The sequence below is a fragment of the Barbus barbus genome, assembly GCF_936440315.1.
Source record: "Barbus barbus genome assembly, chromosome: 13".
Taxonomy (NCBI): Eukaryota; Metazoa; Chordata; class Actinopteri; order Cypriniformes; family Cyprinidae; genus Barbus; species Barbus barbus.
The window spans coordinates 17,506,352-17,527,197 of NC_136741.1; the positions used below are offsets into that span (position 1 = coordinate 17,506,352).

A 20,846-nucleotide genomic window follows, 5' to 3' on the forward strand; every position below is an offset into this window, starting at 1 on the left:
TATATTTTTTAAATCCTCTAATTTAATTAAAATGAATTCATGAGTCCAGTGAGATAGTCGTTGCTTTGATGAATTATATTTATTAATAATTCTTAAAATGTACATGTATGTGTATAAAAAAAACTACATCCACTTCCATCAACAATAATCCCAAAATCATACGAGCGCCACTATTGGCTTACTTTCATATACGTAAACATTTGGGGCGGTGCTTATGCAAATGCGCCTGTCCGAATATGGACAGTGTGGAATGAAAGATGGTAGATAGAGTCAAACATGGAGGACCGACGCACAGAGTCATGAGAGCGCCGCAAAACTTTTTGGAAAAGGTGGATGCAGGACTGCCTGTGTCGATTTGAGCCACGTTTGTTTCTTCGTCGTGAAGTTTTCTGTTTCCGAGAGTCGATGGGAGTTAAACATTTGTAATGCAGTAGAAAGTTGCGATATATTTGTTGTTGGAGCAAAGGCAGGGGGTCAGACCCCCCTAGCGTCCCAGCAGCGCTATGCCGTGGGTGAGCAGCTGTAAGCGGAGAGAGAGCTCGGAGCTGCCGCTGCCCCCGGGCTGGGAGGAAGCCAGGGATTATGATGGCAGAGTCTTTTACATTGACCACAACACTCGACAAACTTCATGGATCGATCCCAGAGACAGGTAAAAGTGACCGGAGAGGTGCTGCATGCTTTACTGGCTGAAGTTTGGTGATTGTTTGGTTGTAGAGGGCGGGGGGTCAGATTGAAGTGATCATTAAGAAACGAGAGAAGTTACACAGTTTGGAATGGAAGTGTTTTCATTCCACAGTCCAGAGCTGACACCGTGTAACATGACTGGTTGTTTATTCTTTCTTTGGGCTTGTCATGCCAATTGACTATCACATGAATTGTAAATATGTTAGCTTTCAGGACTGCACATCAATAACTACTCACCTGGAAAAAAAAATCTCCTGTGAAATGCTTTGCGATTTGTCGTTGGTGTTGTCCCTACATTTAATACTTGTAGATGGTATTTAACATGTCCCAGGTGTTCAAAAAGAGAATCAAAATGAATAACACTTCTTTTTACATTAAATGTAATCTTCTCTCAGATGCTGAGCTGTGAGAGCAACATTATATCAGTGAATGTTCTGTTAAGACTGTAGAATAACCAATAACCATTATGACTGTATTAAGTTTTGGGAATGTTGTTTTGTATGCTATAGATTACATTACATTTAGATCCCCCATTATCATTGTTGTACAAGCTACTAATGATTGTCAGTCAATTATAAAAGATACACATTGGCATATTTACCCCTGTGTGACCCACATAATTTCCCTCATTAGTCATGTTGGCTAAATCTAGATAGCTTGCAAGACAAATCTAGCACACGGCCAGGATAGAATACTCTTTAAAAATAAATAAAAAATATATATAAATTAATCTTTAAAAAAATCATAAAACGTGTGCTGGTCTCTTGGCAGTAACTTGAAAAATACTGAATTTAGAATATCAAGAGGAAACCGTTCCCACCATTATTTCAGTATCCTTAAGAAAATGTATTTTTTTCCCCCCTTTATTTTTTTTTTTTAAAAAGTGGTCGCATAATGTAAACAGTGTTGAAATGAAAGAGAGAATTGAACTGTAGTTCCAAGAGTTCCAAGTGCAAATATGTATGGAATGCTAGTTGGGCCGCTGGGAAAGCAGTGTGGATGTGCTTTGTGAGGTCTGTATATTCACCAGCAGAGAAACCAGCCTTTCAGCCCGACTCATTTAGACACGAGTTAACTAGAAGCCTTGTGTAAATTAAATAGAGGGGATTTGCTGCCTTGAGGGTAGTTGACATGGTTTCATCTTAATTTGTATGGTCACTTGTGTCAAAACAATGAGCAAGCAGATCGCCACCTCAATGGCAGTCATTGTATGACTCTCATTTTATGGTGTCGTTGTGCTGAGAAATGATCGTTTGGATTACATTTTCAACACTTTTATCTATGTATTTTTATAATAATAACAATACTTTTTGCAGTATTTTGAGTAAAACATGATTTTAGCCTCTTAATGAGTGAATCTACTTTTTTGTCGTTGTCATGTAAGGGATAGTTGACCCAAAAATAAAAATTGCATCATCATTTACTCACCCTCAAGTCGTTCGAAATCTTTATGATTTTTTTCTTTTGTATAATATAAAAGAAGAAATTTGAAAAATGTGGGTAACCAAGAAGTTGGTGGTCCCCACTGACTTCCATAGTGTGGGAAAACTACCATGGAAGTCAATGGGGACTAGATACTGTTTGGTAATCCACATTTTTCAAAATATCTTCTTTTGTGTTCAGCAGAAGAAAGAAACTTATACAGGTTTGGAACGACTTGAGGGTGAGTAAATGATGACAGAATTTTTATTTTGGGTGAACTAACCCTTTAACATCACACTGCTGTCTTAGTCATGGACGCTGCAACATCCCACACAAATTGAAAGTCTTTCACTTTTGCGTTATTGCTCTTGTTACATTCATATTTCATTTTCACTCAAAAGCGTCTTTCATGCCCTCCTTCCACTTTTCCTCTCCTTTTCAAGAGAAGGAATGGGGTAGTTTGAAATGAATCTAGATAAGAAAAACCTGATCTGCTTGAAGGCTCCCCTCTACAAATTCATGTGACATGCTTTTGTAATGTGAAGCTGATTAGAGTCTGAGAAATCTTATATTTTCATGTCAGGAGAGCGGTAAGGAGTTATCCAGCTGATGTTGAGGTGGACGTGTGAGGACAACACATTGAACTGGGGGCGCTCATGTGGGCGACATGAGTTAAAGTCGGTCTCATGACATTCTCTCCCTTTTGCTCTCTCTCTTTTCCTCCTCGTTTTCTGTCGCCAAGTCAAAATAGTTGAAAATAATACAAGAAGTGTATCCACAGTGGAACTTGTGAATCAAGCTTCAGAGTTATTAATGCACTATATTATTATTTTATTAATGCCTCTGATTGTGCCCTGATTCTGCTTTTATGTGGCCTGTCTGTACCTAAACTAAATTTGTAGTTTTACAATGGTGTTTAATTTAAGTTTACATTACAAACCGATAACAGTCTATTATTGAATGTATCTCTCTCAAGTTTGACTGTTGTTTTCCAAAAACAGGTTAGTCTAGTCTAGGGGTCAGCTTTAAATACACTTTATACACATTTTGTTCTTTGTTACCTACTTGATTGATTAAAATAATTATTTTAATTATTTTATTTGACCAAAAAGTGCAAGTGCTGATCATATTTAGTATTGTCTCATCAAAATTTGACGCTAAAGAGAGAACTTATTTCAAGTTGAGATGGAGATGCACATTTACAATAAAAATTTACATCTGTGGAAAGTTAATTATCGCCGCCTTATATTATATTGGGCCAATTTATATACATAAAAATATTCTAACAGAGAAACAGAGTTGGTCAGATCTTGATTTCTATTCATCTTATTAAATTACAGTCATTTCTTAAGGGCAGACAAAGCCATAGAGCATTAGAGTAGAATAGAATTCACTATGAAAACTAAGTCTAATCCTTAATTCTTGAAGTTTCAGATTTGATTAAACTTGCATTTATAGACATTTAATGTAATTTTTACCATGTTTTTCATTGTTTGGTAATGCATCAGGGCATTATTCTACCTCAAAAATAAAATTATAATTAATACAAAATAATTGTTCATTGAATTTATTTTCAAAAAGATCAAATATTCAGAGGAAATAAAGCTAATCATGGGCATGTTTTTTTACACCACCGCCTTGTTTGAGCATCAACTGTGCACCAATGAACATGAGTTTGAGGTTTTCAGGCACGGTGACGGCTTGTAGTGAAAATTGTTATCAGTGTGTGAATTCACTGCTCAGTCACCTGGGAAACCACTTGAGCTCCTCTGTGAAACAGGGCCATCTTCCAGCACCTACCCCACTCTTCTTAACTGCATGTTACCATTTAGTTCTTTTTTGTTATATAGATAATCCTTCATTGAAATCCAAAACACAACAGAATGCAGAAGATTTAAATCCTCTTTGTGCCTGTTGGTGTGGTGATGTTTTTTGGTAATCTGTCATTTAGAATGTATCTGTAAAGTTTTTGTCATTCCTAGGTGGGCGTGACTTCCATCGAAAAAGAGTGCAAAATTATTCTGTGGTATTGCTTTTCTGTCATGGTTTGAAAATGTCACATGACTGCAATTCGAGCAGCAAACCTCAGTGCTGGATGTGCAAAAAAGTAGTCTACATTTTAGAATTCATCCCTGACGTTCTTTTGAGAACATTATCATTAATCTCAATAATATAAAAGAAGTCTTTATATATAATGTTTTTAGTATTGTCTGCAGTGCTGTAGTTTACAAGAGGGTCTTTGTGGCAGGAAGGGCACTTCACCTCAGCAAAACAATAGTCGGGTAAACAGCGAATATCGCCTGCATCCATTTGCCGTATGGACTGTCCGCTGCGTGGTTTCTTAAGGTGACTCCCTAAGAGTCGGATCTCCTTCATCCACTTGCTCCAGCGTAGTTTCTGTGGGGAGGCTTTTGTGACTGTGGAATGAGTGCAATGTCAGGCATGCTTACACTAATGCCTGAGGGACTCTGCCCGTGATCAGCCCCAGACAAAGCTGCCCAATGGAGGCAGCAGTTCCCACGTGCCTTCACTCCCTACATCCCCAGGCCCCAGCGGCTCTCCTTTAATTCTTTACAGGCTCTGTTATGCAATGGCCGAAGCCAGGCCTGCCGCTTGGCAAAGGGAAGCCTTTATACATGTCACAAAGCACACCAAATTGAATTATTCTGGAAAGTGGAAGCCGTGTTGCCAGCGCCAAAAGGTTATTCACATGAGCGCAAACCCCTCAGTGCTATTTTGCTTCCCTTGGTGTTTTCATTATGTCGGTTAAGTTAGGTCAAGTTTTTTGTTAAAAGTGGGTTGGTGAACATGGCTTTTGTTTCAAGCGGAGTGTGTTTGTTTGGAAGGTTTCTTTACTGATTTGACAACAGTTTGTTTAGATATTGTGTTTGCTCCATTTATTGTCACAGGCTCTATATTATGAGAGATTACAATCACATCCTTGTAAAGGAATAAGTATCAAGTGTGTTTTTTGGTCTACAGCCTAAAATATGTTTTTAGGTAGGTTCAGTTCAAATCGTATAGTTCTAATCAAACTAGTGCTCAATCCTGCTTTGCACAAATTAGTGCAAACCGACGGCATCAGCAGTTTTTGCCTAAGTCAGTGACTCTGTGTATTTACAGAAATATTGCTTAATTTCCTATTATATTTCAGGTGCAGAATAACTGGATATTTTACATACACTACTGTTAAAAAGTGTGGGACATTAAGATGTTTTTTTTTTTTTTTTTAAAGATGTTTCTTATGCTCACCAAAACTGCATTTATATGATCAAAAATACAGCAAAACAGTAATATTGTGACCTATTATAAATTGAAATCTATATGTTTTTTATTTTAATATATTTCAAAATGTAATTCGTGCCTGTGAAGGTAAAGTTTAATTTTCAGCTTGAATTCCAAACTTCAGCGTCACATGATATTAAAAAATATGCTTAAAAAATATGTATGTTCATGCGTGTATGAACAGGTCATAAAAATCTCCTTTACGCCCATCTCCATTTTTGGATGGGCATCACGACCCCAAGGATAACAACATCTTGTTTAGAGTAATATATACAGCCAATTGAATTCTTACTTTAATTTATTATTAATGGACCTTAGTAAAGGTAGACACCATACTTCATTTTATGTTGAATTGTTTCCAGTAAATACGAAAACTCCAGACGTCATGGGTTGTTAAAAGTATGTGTTCCAAGACACTGAGACAGTCCAACCCTTTGAACAGACTTCAGCTCTATCCCTTCCAGCCTTTTTTTATTTGCAGTAAATTATATATAATAATCCATTGTAATAGATGTTATTTAGGGATGCACCCATGTTTTTTTTCATTGCTGATTATTTGGATGAGCTTTGAGTGAGAGTAACATCTGATTCCTGTTGTCACACTGTTCACTCGTGTCAGCGGTTGTAGCTTTTGGTCAAGGCCACATGTCCTGTTGTTTATGTCATATTTTTAGGTCAGTTTGCTCTGTTGCTTTTATCAGATCCATTTTATTAAAGTACTAGCACAGTATGGGTGGAACTTTGACTTCATTTCTAGTTTGAATATAGGTGAATTTTAATTTGAACTAGAAATGAACACTGAAATGACTTGTGTGACAGCATGAAATCAGTGTGATATCGGTAATATTTAAACGAGTAAGCATTTTTTCTGAAAAAGATTTTTCTACTAAAAGTTTAAAACCAAAACTATTAGACACAGACCTCAGCCTCATTCTGATTTTTAAGCATGCCAGGTGCACTTGGTCACACACAGGTTATGCCGATCATGTCTGGAATGCTAGCTTATCAGGATGTACCAAACTCGTCAGGGCCGTTTACTAAGGAATTTTAACGCATGGCTGTCTGAAGAAATTCATTGAGTGCCAGATAAAATTTAATTCACCACACATCTTAGAAACATTCTGTTTGTTGTGTGTGTGTGTGTGTATGTATGTACATGTATCTATATACAGGTACATCTAAAAAAATTGAAAATTGTGAAAAAGGTCAATATTTTTGGTTACTCATTTCAGAAAGTGAAACCCATATATTATATAAATTCATTAACCCAAAACCCAAAATTCAGCGTCTCAGAAAATTAGAATATTACATAAGATCAATTAAAAAAGGATATTTTAAACAGAAATGCCAGGCTTCTGAAAAGTATGTTCATTTCTATGCACTCAATACTTGGTTGGGCCTCCTTTTGCATAAATTACTGCATCAATGCGGCGTGGCATGGAGGCAATCAGCCTGTGGCACTGCTCGGGTGTAATGGAAGCCCAGGTTGCTTTGATAGTGGCCTTCAGGTCATCCTGTTGGGTCTGGTGTCTCTCATCTTCCTCTTGACAATACCCCACAGATTCTCTATGGGGTTCAGGTCAGGCGAGTTTGCTGGCCAATCAAGCACAGTAACACCATGGTCATTGAACCAGCTTTTGGTACCTTTGGCAGTGTGGGCAGGTGCCAAGTCCTGCTGGAAAATGAAATCAGCATCTCCATAAAGTTTGTCAGCAGAAGGAAGCATGAAGTGCTCTAAAATTTCCTGGTAGATGGCTGCGTTGACTGTGGACTTCAGAAAACACAGTGGACCAACACCAGCAGATGACATGGCAGCCCAAATCATCACTGACTGTGGAAACTTCACACTGGACTTCAAGCAACATGGATTCTGTGCCTCTCCACTCTTCCTCCAGACTCTGGGACCTTGATTTCCAAATGAAATGCAAAATTTACTTTCATCTGAAAAGAGGACTTTGGACCACTGAGCAGCAGTCCAGTTATTTTTCTCCACAGCCCAGGTAAGACGCTTCTGACGTTGTCTCTGGTTCAAAAGTGGCTTGGTAGCCTTTTTCCTGAAGACGTCTGAGCGTGGTGACTCTTGATGCACTGACTCCAGCTTCAGTCCGCTCCTTGTGAAGCTCTCCCAAGTTTTTGAATCAGCTTTGCTTGACAGTATTCTCAAGCTTGCGGTCATCCCTGTTGCTTGTGCACCTTTTCTTACCCAAATTCTTCCTTCCAGTCAACTTTGCATTTAATATGCTTTGAAACAGCACTCTGTAAACAGCCATACCTTTCAGTAATGACCCTCTGTGACTTACCCTCTTTGTGGAGGGCGTCAATGTTCGTCTTCTGGATCATTGCCAAGTCAGCAGGCTTCCCCATTATTGTTGTTTCAAAGAACAAGAGATAACCGGAATTTATACTGTAGGGATGGTCATTAATTGAAACTCAAATGTAAATATTCTAATATTTTGAGATACTGATTTTTGACTTTCATGAGTTGTAAACTCTAATCATCAAAATTAAAACAAAAAAACGTTTGAAAAGTTTTACATACATACATACATACATACATACAGTCGTGGTCAGAATTATTGGCACCCTTGGTAAATATGACCAAAGACGGCTGTGAAAATTAATCTGCATTGTTAATCCTTTTGATCTTTTATTTAAAAAACTTTTCATTTAAATAAGAATTTAAAATGGGAGGAAATATCATTGACATAAATGTTTATTGCCAGTGTACAACGTGTATTTGAGAAAAACATTTATTTCATAATGAGATTTTCCCCAATTTCCAATTGTTTTCGTTCAATGAAAGGTTACATTTTTGTGATTTAAAAAAAAAAAAAAAAAAAAGATCAAAAGGATTAATAATGCAGGTTTATTTTCAGAGCCTTCTCTATATATATATATGTGTGTGTGTGTATATATATATATATATATATATATATATTTTTTTTTTTTTTTTTTTAACGGCACCCTTTTATTCAATACTTTTTGAAACCTCCATTTGCCAGTTTAACAGCTCTAAATTTTCTCCTATAATGCCTGATGAGGTTAGAGAACACCTGACAAGAGATCAGAGACCATTCCTTCATCCAGAATCTCTCCAGATCCTTCAGATTCACAGCTCCATGAAGGTGCTTCTTCTCTTCAGTTCACCTCACTCATTTTCTATAGGGTTCAGGTCAGAGGACTGGAATGGCCATAGCAGAAGCTTGGTTTTGTGCCCAGTGACCCATTTTTGTTGTTTTTCAGGTTTGTGTTTGGATTATTGTCCGGTTGGAAGATCCAAACATGGTCCATTATAAGATTTCTAACACAGTTACTTGTTGATTTTTCTTTTGGTATTTGATAGAATCCATAATGCCATGTGTCTAAACAAGATGTCCAGGACCTCCAGCAGAAATATAGGCTCACAACATTAAAAATACAGCAGTATATTTCATTGTACACATGGGGTACTTTTTTATCCCTTTGTGCACCAAACACATCTTGAGTGTTTGCTGCTAAAAAGCTAATTTTTTAGTTTCATCTGACCATAGAAGCCAGTCCCATTTGAAGTTCCAGTCGTGTCTGACAACTGAATATGCTGGAGATTATATTTGGATGAGTGAGGAGAATTTTTCTTGAAACCCTCCCAAACAACGTGGTGATTTTAGGGGCTGTTTGACAATTTTTTCTTAAAGATTTTCTGACCCCAAAACTCAACCTTTCTCTACAATTCTCCAGCTGTGGTCCTTGAAGAGTCTTTGACCACTCAAATTCTCCTACTCACCGTGCATTAGAACAATATAGACCAGACACAGGCAGATTCATAACATTTTCTGTTGATTGGAAATTGTTATTTATTGCCCTGATGGTGGAAATGGGAATTTTCACTGCTCTAGCTCTTTTCTCAAAGCCACTTCACTAATTTGTGAAGCTCAATTATCTTTTGATGCACATCAGAAATGTATTCTTTGTTTTTTCTCATTGTGATGGATGATTAAGGGAATTTGGACTTTGTTTTCCCTCCTATTTGTATTTCTCTGAAACAGGAAGGCATGGCTGGATAATTTCACGTTCAAAATTGTAAATATTAATGGGAATATACTTCGGAGATATTTTACTCATAAGAATTTCTAGGGGTACCAATAATTGTGTCCAATGTGTATTTGAGAGAAACATTTATTTCATAATGAGATTTTCGCCCATTTTCAATTGTTTTAGTTCAATGACAGGTTAGATTTTTGTAATTTTGTTTTATTTATTTATTTTTTAATAAAAGATCAAAAGGATTAATAATGCAGGTTTATTTTCAGAGCCGCCTTTGATCATATTTACCAAGGGTGCCAATAATTCTGACCACGACTGTATGTATGTATGTGTGTATGTATGTGTATATGTATGTATATGTGTGTATGTATCTGTGTATATATGTATATATATGTGTTTGTGTGTGTATGTATATGTATGTATGTATATACAGGTCCTTCTCAAAAAATTAGCATATTGTGATAAAGTTAATTATTTTCTGTAATGTACTGATAAACATTAGACTTTCATATATTTTAGATTCATTACAACACAACTGAAGTAGTTCAAGCCTTTTATTGTTTTAATATTGATGATTTTGGCATACAGCTCATGAAAACCCAAAATTCCTATCTCAAAAAATTAGCATATTTCATCCGACCAATAAAAGAATGGCCATTATGTTCATTTATGCACTCAATACTTGGTCGGGAATCCTTTTGCAGAAATGACTGCTTCAATGCGGCGTGGCATGGAGGCAATCAGCCTGTGGCACTGCTGAGGTGTTATGGAGGCCCAGGATGCGGCCTTTAGCTCATCCAGAGTGTTGGGTCTTGCGTCTCTCAACTTTCTCTTCACAATATCCCACAGATTCTCTATGGGGTTCAGGTCAGGAGAGTTGGCAAGCCAATTGAGCACAGTAATACCATGGTCAGTAAACCATTTACCAGTGGTTTTGGCACTGTGAGCAGGTGCCAGGTTGTGCTGAAAAATGAAGTCTTCATCTCCATAAAGCTTTTCAGCAGATGGAAGCATGAAGTGCTCCAAAATCTCCTGATAGCTAGCTGCATTGACCCTGCCCTTGATAAAACACAGTGGACCAACACCAGCAGCTGACATGGCACCCCAGACCATCACTGACTGTGGGTACTTGACACTGGACTTCAGGCATTTTGGCATTTCCCTCTCCCCAGTCTTCCTCCAGACTCTGGCACCTTGATTTCCGAATGACATGCAAAATTTGCTTTCATCCGAAAAAAGTACTTTGGACCACTGAGCAACAGTCCAGTGCTGCTTCTCTGTAGCCCAGGTCAGGCGCTTCTGCCGCTGTTTCTGGTTCAAAAGTGGCTTGACCTGGGGAATGCGGCACCTGTAGCCCATTTCCTGCACACGCCTGTACACGGTGGCTCTGAATGTTTCTACTCCAGACTCAGTCCACTGCTTCCGCAGGTCACCCAAGGTCTGGAATCGGGCCTTCTCCACAATCTTCCTCAGGGTCCGGTCACCTCTTCTCGTTGTGCTGCGTTTTCTGCCACACTTTTTCCTTCCCACAGACTTCCCACTGAGGTGCCTTGATACAGCACTCTGGGAACAGCCTATTCGTTCAGAAATTTCTTTCTGTGTCTTATCCTCTTGCTTGAGGGTGTCAATGATGGCCTTCTGGACAGCAGTCAGGTCGGCAGTCTTACCCATGATTGCGGTTTTGAGTAATGAACCAGGCTGGGAGTTTTTAAAAGCCTCAGGAATCTTTTGCAGGTGTTTAGAGTTAATTAGTTGATACTGGATGTTTTTCCCTTTTCACACCATTCTTTGTAAACCCTAGAAATGGTTGTGCGTGAAAATCCCAGTAACTGAGCAGATTGTGAAATACTCAGACCGGCCCGTCTGGCACCAACAACCATGCCACGCTCAAAATGGCTTAAATCACCTTTCTTTCCCATTCTGACATTCAGTTTGGAGTTCAGGAGATTGTCTTGACCAGGACCACACCCCTAAATGCATTGAAGCAACTGCCATGTGATTGGTTGATTAGATAATTGCATTAATGAGAAATTGAACAGGTGTTCCTAATAATCCTTTAGGTGTGTATATATATACACACCTAAAGGATTATGTGTGTGTGTGTATATATATATATATATATATATATATATATATATATATATATATATATATATATATACACACACACACACAAATATATATATATGTAATATTTAGTATTACTACTGTACTACTCTCTGTTCAAAATAAATTAAAAAAAGCCGAGCATAGTAGTTTCTTCTGTTGTACCGAAATTGTATCGAACCGTGACTCCCGAACCGAGGTACGTACCGAACCATGACATCTGTGTACTGTCACCCCTAATATATAGTCATTAACAAAATGTGAAGTATGGAAAAAAGGCATTTAATTAATTAGGCCTAATTAATTTTAGTTAGGTAGTTGTTAAGATATATGGTCTGTATGGCATATCCTTGACAGGCTTTGTCAGATTCGTGCTAAAATATTTAAATTTCCCATCTATTTCTTATTGTACAGTTTTCTGTTTATCATGGTCTAGCTGCAAAAGTGATATCAGGAGGGAATGCTGTATCTAAATGTGTCAGAACGGATGCTCTTCAGCAGTGCTACTTATAGTCGACCTATTTCTATAAGATGCTGTGTATTATGATAGGAGGAGACGTCTGTCCTGTGCTGTCTGATGTGCTCAGCTGCCCGGACGTAAATGAACAACATAACTGAAATTCCTTGATAGTTTTGATATAGTCTTTTAAACTGAGAATGCAATTTTTAGATTGACACTTGTGGATCTCTGCATATACATGGCACAACCGCTTATGCTGTTTATGGTATCAGGATTAGCTCAGCCATAAGTGTCTTCTTAGAATTTCTGGATTATCTATGTTTATGAGGTTACTTTTTTTATTGTATTGTATTTGATTACTTTTTTTTTTTAGCAGATATCTCAATGTTATTTTATAGATTTTTTGTTTGACATATGACATATTTTTAACAGTAGAATATCTCTGCTGGTAAGCAAGCTGTTAAACAATTACACATAAAACCAGAGGAGAGGCCGCGCTGTGCCATGGCGACAAGTTGTCTAAACGAAGGCTGCAAATTAATTAAGCCAATAAAAGGTCCTCATAAAGTTATACAGAGCTGATCAGCCCACATGAAAGGTGACGCCTGTAACGGCAGCTTGCAAATTAAAATGCTTCTTGAAACATATGGTTGCCAAAACAAAAGTTCTGCCACTGGATTTTGCAGTACCAAGAAAGAAGTGCTTGGTGCTCCAGAGGCATTAAAACTTTGCCTCCAGGCTACTATAATTAAGTTTATTTGGGTATATTATTTTTAGAGAAACACATTCTTGACGAGGAATGCAGAGCCTGTTGTTTGGGAGCATCTTAATTTGCAGGCGGAATGCTGGTTGAACGGCTCAGGCTGAAGAAGCGACAGGGTGGATGTCCAGACGAGGCCTGGACCTACGGCCCAGACTCCAGTTACACATGCCTTTCCCACCAGGGAAAAGTGCATCGTTCCGGATGGAAATATCTACTGGGAAACATCAGGGAGATGGCGAAGCGGAGATTATTATAGAATTAGCAAATGTCTGACACTTGTGCGTTGTGTGCTAAATTGCTTTTCAATTTTAATTTTGGCCTGTACACCCAGAGTGAAATTCTATGATATTCCTTGTAGGGGGATTCAGGAGTGAAACTGCTCTCTGAAGAGAAGACGATCCCAAAAGGTGGAACTCATGAAGTTATTTTAGTTTCGGAAGTGTTCAGAATGTCAGAGGCTTGTTTAGTTCTAAAGCCAAATGATTTCCTCTTGTAGACTGATTTAGTAACTAGCTGGACTTTTAAAGTAGCATTTTAAGTGGTTGAGTTTTCATAGTACTCCAGTTTGTGCTACATAAATGGCCTTGACATCCCTTCTCTGTTTGGTTAAAAAGTTGGGACAAATTGCATTGCTCAGAGTGTATTTGAGAAATTCCCAAGTCTTAAAATAACCCATGGCCCCGTAACTCTTTTTCTTTCTGCCGATGACGGGTTCTGGGATTCAGCCCGCTAAACACTCCGAGGTCTCTCCTTCTGGCAGAGCTGCTTTCCTCTCTGGAAGAAAAGGCGTGGTATGGGAAGATTAGCTCTCTCAGAGCACAGACGGTCTCTCAGGAACTGAAACAAAACACTTGCTTGAGAAACTTGCAAGTAACTTCAGGGCCGAATTGAGACTGAGGGCAGAAGCATTATGATGAATGTTCTCTGCCAATGTATAAAACATTTAGCATATCGTTGTTGAGGCCTGTGCTTTTGTTGGTGGCATGACAAAATATCTGAATTCAAAATAGAGGCCAAAAATCGATGTCCTATGGAGTTAGCAATGTTGTATATTCATGAATCTAGTCATACATTCATGCCATTAAGTCATTCAATTTGAAAAATGTACGTGTATGCAGATTTCAGAGCTCAGCTTTTGATATCTGGTGTTCTTTTGTTTTTGAAAGCACTGCAGTAAGAGGAAACTGACCCGAGGTTCCTGGTGAGAATGTGGGGTGGTCCTATTTCCTGTCAGAGGTCCACGTCTCACATTATGTCCAATGTTACAGTTTGTGTGAGAATCTTTACTACATGGGGCATGTGTTTCTTCTGTCCTTGGGAGTGTTCGATAAACCTAGCAGGAGACCTGCTGTAAAGCTGTAGTTCAGGTTTAGGAATTGGACATCATGCTTGTGTGTGTGTGTGTGTGGTGTTTCCTGCTGTGTTGTATTGTGAAGTGAGTTGCCTGTGGTTGTGAGTCTTCTTAAATTATGTCATTAATTACTTGCCCTCATGTCGTTTCAAACCCGTAAGACCTTCGTTCATCTTCGGAACACAAATTAAGATATTTTTGATGAAATCTGAGAGCTCTCTGACTCTCCATAGACTACCACAGTCAAGGCACAGAAACTTAGTAAGGACATTGTTAAAATGGTCTATGTGACATCAGTGGCTCAACCTTAATTTACGAAGCTACAGGAATACTTTTTGTGCACCAAGAAAACCAAAATAACGACTTTATTCAACACATTTTTCTCCTCAAAGTGACTGTCTTCCGTCATTATGGAGAGTACCACGACACGTGTGTGCGTTCCTCTGCTCTCAAACAAGGTGCAGTGCATGCGTGTTCTACGTCAGCAGCACCACGCGCATGCGTTGTGGTACTCTCCATAATGGTACCTAGGTGACGTGGAGAAGAAGGGTCAGAGAGCTCTCAGATTTCACCAAAACATTTTAATTTGTGTTGCGAAAATGAACGAAGATCTTACGGGTTTGGAACAACATGAGGTTGAGTAATTAATGACAGAATTGTTTCTTTAAGACTAGCCAGTTAAAGCTGGTGCTCTGTTTACAATCTTTGATTGTGAATATTTAATATTAACCTAAATTACTGATACCAGCTAATATTTATTTATAAGTTATATTTGTTTATAACATATAACTTCTACAAGGCAAATGTGTAAAGCTGTTATGCAGTAACCACGAATTCCTAGTTCACAGAGGAATTGAGGCAACCATTTATTATAAGATCTTGTTCTTGTGCATGTAATGATTATCATTGTAAAATATTCCTTACATATATTTACATGTTTGTTGTCATCGTTATTCTTTTTTTCGATGAGACGGCATGCAAGCTGGAATAGATTTAATTGACCTCACATGGTTGTGCTTCTTAATATTTTTGAGGAAGCGGATTAATTTTTTCAGGATTCTTTCATGAATAGAAATATTTAAAGAAAGAATAGTATTTAAAAAAAAAAAAAAAAAAAAGGTACTGACCCCAAACTTTTGAATGGAAGAGTAAATGCTGTTTTAATTTAGTTAAGAGTCATAATGCCTGCTGTCACAATCACAAGCTAAACTTACTTTTGTGTACTGTAGAAAATTCCCTTAACAGAGAATGTTGAGCTGAGGGCGTATAATCAGTAGTTTCAGCCTCCTTTGATGCACCCCTTGACTACTGTCATATTCAGAACTTTGAGAAACTAAACATCTCCTGATTCTGATATGCAATTCATTTTCACATGACCTGGTGAATAGCTCAGTAACTCGGCTCCTTTGCTGTCTCTTTGACTTGTTTTCCGCATGTTTATAGGGGAAAACGCCCCCTACTGTTTTTCCCAAAATAACCACAAGATAAAGTCAAGATAGATTTTTATTTTAACTATGGACTGCATTGACGAGAGGGATGTAGAAGTTTTCACCATGAAGCTTACACTGGTGATGTACCGGAGAGAAAACGAATTTCAGAGTAAATGATCATTTTCAGCAGTAAGAAAAAAAGTGTTTTAAAGGGGTCATATGATGCGATTTCAAGTTTTCCTTTCTCTTTGGAGTGTTACAAGCTGTTTGTGCATAGATAAGTTCCCTGAAGTTGCAAAGAGTAAAGTCTTAAAACCAAAGAGATATTCTTTATCAAAGTTAAGACTTGTCAATGCCCTCCTAAAACGGCTCATTCAAACACGCTCCCACATGTCTACGTCACGATGTGGGGAGATTTTCATAATACTGCCCAAATGTTTACACAAAGAAAGGGGGCATGATTTTTATTCTCGCTGTAGTATTGTTGCTGCTGCTGGCGCCATGTCGTGGAGATGCTGTGTTTCGTTGTGAAAGTACTTTGTTTGGGCTTCCAAAAGAGGACACAACTAGAAATCAGTGGTTAAGTTGTATTTACAGCACTGTTCCAGAGCAGTACAACGCAAAGATTCGAGTGTGTGTAGCACATTTTATGGAGGACTATTTCCTGAACCTGGCAGGAGAGTAACCTACAAGGCTGGCTTGCACAAAGGCTGTTTCTATAAAGTGGGGCAACTCCAACTTCGGAAGGACAGTCTGACACAGCCTGTAAGTTTCTGCTACTGATGATTCAAACGCGAGTTTTGAGCAGTGTAGAGTAACTCTTGTTGTTTGTCTTTTGTCCGATCACAAATGTTTTTTTTACTTTAAACCACATAAACACATTGCATTACACCAAATACACAAAATATAGTTATTTTTAGCAACATCATATGACCCCTTTAAAGCTTGTTGTTTTGTAGAACATCACAGTTAAATATGATATGAGAACAGTTGTGCCTGTAGATAGGGAGTACATGTTATTTAATAATTTTATTTTCAGAATTTTTTTTTTTTTTTTTTTTTTTTTTTGGTCAAACATAGTCTGTGGGGCAAAGCCAGGTGGGGTAAAATGCTCCCAGGGGGCAATGAGCAATTATATTAGTTATTCTATTCTGAACATCAAATCATTTGTTTTTCCATCAACTAGTGTATTCTAACTAGTTGGTTGAATAGAAATATTTGGTTTTTATGTTTAAAAATTACCTCAAGTTAGCATCAGGTAGCTAGTTAGCTAGCCAGTTAGCATCACCTAACAAAATGTTTCAAATACGCTTAAATTATAATTTTGTAATTCATAATTATTGATTATATTCTTTTTAATTTTAAGCAAAAACTGTCTGTACTCTGATTTTGCTGTATATGTTTAAAGCAAATTGCTTTGTCAGACTGGGGGCCATTACCCCACCCATGGCCATGGGGGCGTTTTGCCCCATAAGTGGTGTAAAACACCCCCTTGGTACATATTTAATTTTTTGTAAAAAATCTAATAACATTAAAACTCTGGACAATTTTCATACTTTGTTTATAATTTATGTCATTGTCATTAAAACTGTGATAACTTTTCTGAACACTTAACTTTTGTTTCACAGAAAAAAATACACAGTCCTTAAGGGGGGCGTTTTCCCCCACTCTACCCTACTGTTTTTAAAGAAGAGGAGTTCTGATAAGTTTGGGTATATTTCATCTCCTCTCAGCTGAATGTCTATTTGAGCTTGTTTTCACACACATTGTGTCCATCTGCCTTCTCAAGTCTACTAATATAATTCCCCCTCTAGATTTATTTCTATCTGCTTTCTTTTTTGTTTCAGTATTTTTTTGTTTAAAGGGAGAAATCACCACTGGCAAGGTGGGCTTTTAATGATACTTGGCTGTCCATGCAGTAGAAACTTTTATTTTGTAAACTGGTGCTACATGACTGGAGAAAACGGAGAAAAGGACTGTTGGGTTCACTTTTGCCAAAATCTACAACACCCATGATGCACTTTCGCTTTTGGCGCCTCCCCTTTGTCAATCCAACTGAAAAAATTGTGACAATATTTAGAATACAAAAAGTTATCTGTAGTTGTTAAAACCAGTCAGCTCCTGGGCTTTTGTTAAAACTCCAGATAGAACTTCCAACTTTTGTTTGTTACTCATTCCTTACAAATTATGATGCATGTAATATTGTTTGATGTTAAAATACTTTTTCCATCCAGATTGAATTTCAAGAGATGACTATAAACAAGCCATTTGTTTGATGACCTCTAAGGACAAGTACACACTACGATACTCAATCTTGTCGTCTTTGATGTTTCTAGTCTCATCGTGGTGATCTTTTAGTGTGTGAGTAGTTTGTTTTAATGATTTATACTTGGTAATCTGGCGCTAAAGGAGGGACTTGAGTCATGTCCAGAAAACAGACTATCCTTGGTACCCTTTGCACCTGGCATTAACATGCAATTAGTTTTGTATCCGTATTGTATCTGGATAATTTTAAACATTTACGCGTTACATTTACCGAGTTTAAAACATTGTTGGATAATTCAAAATGCTTTTCGCCATTTCTTGTATCTCCTTCACAACCCCCTCAGTATTAAGGAAATTAATAGGTGTTAGAAGGGAAGAATTGTTAAGAAAACTTTAAGATTCCAAGTGTAATGCTGTGAAATAATAAGTTTATATTGGATAATGCATACAAACCTTCATTACATCTGATCTATCCCAGTCCACCTTGAAATGTGGCTTCAGTGACAGTGTGCCTTGTATGCATTTACACTTAGCTTTTAATGTGGCCAAATGCTATCTGATGTGATCTGATCACTTAAATGTATATTAATGTCAGGTGTTAAGGACTGTAGAGACTGGGGGGTGAAAGTATTTTGACTTGCCTTGGACCAGAAGAAACACCCAACACTTAATTTTGCACCGGCAAAACCCACTGATGTTTTCTTCTAACAATTTTTGTAGTTAGGGCTGCAAAAAAAAAAAAAAAAAACATGCTTCATCTTAATTTGTCTTAAGAATCATGTAAAATGGTGACTCAGAACAAGCACAGAATATTTTAACAGATTAACAAGGACAGCTCTTCCTCTTCCTGCATTTCAAGTCCCCTCAAACAATACTTTATAACCCCACTAAGAAACCCATTCATCTCTGTCTTTCAAAGCACTGAGATAACAGCACTGCTTTCTGGGCTCTATTCCAGGGTTGACATAGTTGTTACAGTAAAGATTTGATGGGAGAATAAAGAGATTTTTGAAATTTGACGATACGATTGCCACAGTGCTTGTTTTCTCTTGTATCTTAGCTATATGTTTGTATTGACTTGTGGTGGAACCATTATGATCAAACAGGTCTTTGTCTATTTGTTATTTTAAGACATTGACAAATGTACCTCAGCTTTTGTAATGTCTAGCTTATCTTTATTATTTTTCTTGGGTTTTTATTTTCCCCCATAGATTTGAATAAATTGACAAATTTTCAAGTGTATATACTGCACACAAACCTCATATATGTGTGTGTGTGTGTATGTATGTGTATATATATATATATATATATATATATATATATATATGTATATGAGACCTACTGTGTCATCCTGAACTCCAAAGAAGGGAATGTGTTGCATGAATGTAATTTGTAGAGGGGTCCAAAACCTGTTGGCAGTCTAGTCTAGCATAGCCAGACCTTTGACTAAATGGCACAAGGTCTGGTCCACATCTCAACTTTTTCTGGCCAAGAACTGCCCACGTTGGCAGGGCATATTGATTTTACCAGCTATGCTTTAATTAACATCCTGACAGCATATTCATGTGGGTATCTATGGCCGTTTGTGTTGTATCCCACACAGTTTTTTGGACCATTCTAGAATGTTCGTGCAAAAAAATCTGAATAATGCAAAAATCATGTCTTGACATTTTCGCCTCTCTTGTTGGTCTAAAGATTGCATTGAAATCACAGGGGTTGCATCACTATAGTGACATCATTGGGATTTTGAGACCATTGCTAAGTAATTCCACTTCTCAGTGCTGAAAACTCTAAGCTGAACACTTTCTTTCGCATGAAAACATGTCATTTTTGTAAAGTGCATCCTCGGTGCTGGACCATTGTCAACTTGTCATTCTTTGTTTTTTCTTGTAGTGAAATTCATAGAGGTGTAATACAAATGTGTTTTTTGTTTTGGTTGTTGGTTTGTTTGTTTGATTACTTTAGTCCAATTTGCAAGGCATAACCAGAGGATGCTTGTTATGTGCTAAACTGCTTTAAAATGGAGGAAAGCTGTTAATGTCACTAATTGTGGTGGTGTGTCAAAAATGTGTTAATGATGGTAATTCCAAAGGGTCATGGAATCTCAACATTCCTCATCGGTCCCCTCCTCTTATATTTCACGTGCCTCCACGGCTTACAGATTTTATGTAAGTCCACACAGCCAGCCTGTAATATATCTCAAAACTGTCAAAATGTTTTGGAAGTGAAGCACATTTACTGTGAGGCTCATTCGGAAAAGGAACACCATCAGAACATTCAGAAAAAAAATCAAAAGCTATGCACAAGACATTTCCAATTAAAATCCAATTGAAGTCTTGCAATTATTACTTTTGATGTTATAAAAGATTTTTGGAATTATTTTACTAACTGTTTGCAGGTTCCACAGCTTCCCTGGAATTCTTTTCATAACCCTGCTGTTATCTGGCACAGACGAAGAGAAGGGTCAAAGCACACAGGCAATCCTACTGTGCACCTCAGGGCATGCAGGGGTTAAGTGTTTAGCTCAAGGGCACAGTGACAGGGATTTTAACCTGGAATCCTCTTGTGTTTTAAAGCTCTTCCCAACATGCCACCAACCAATAAGGGAAAATGTGATGGAAAAAAGCAGTAAAGTTCTTTGATTGAAAACCGATGCAGAAACTCGAACACCACAAAAAGGAAAGTTAAAATCCTCCAGGAAATGTTTAGATATGCAAGGCATTAATCATCTCAAATAAATTTAACCTGACCATGTTACCCCACCAACCAAAATGTACCATGGTACTACTATGATTTTTGAATCACTTAACTTTTATTTAAAAACCCTTCTGTTCAGTACTAAATAGCATGGGACATGAGCATAGTACTATTTAGTACTTTCAGTACTATTTAGGGCCCTATGAAATCTGTTTTATGTTTTCCCAAATTAATTTTTTTTCTCTTTTCCAAATTCCTTTTTTTTTTTTTTTTACATTTACATACTGTTAAACTCTACATAATGTTTAATTGTGTAACACAAAATAAATAAAGCCCTTATGAAATCAGTTTTATTTTTCT

The 20,846-nt window shown here is 37.5% G+C and overlaps 1 protein-coding gene across 1 annotated transcript in view; it reads left to right on the forward strand.

Moving 5' to 3' along the window:
* The first annotated feature begins 238 nt into the window (after nt 1-238).
* LOC306879136 (protein WWC3-like) overlaps nt 239-20,846 on the forward strand; it is a 49,594-nt gene continuing 28,986 nt past the window's right edge. The window contains exon 1 of the mRNA XM_079431871.1: nt 239-649. Coding sequence (XP_079287997.1) covers nt 504-649 — 146 coding nt within the window. The 5' untranslated portion in view covers nt 239-503. The remainder of the gene's footprint in view (nt 650-20,846) is intronic.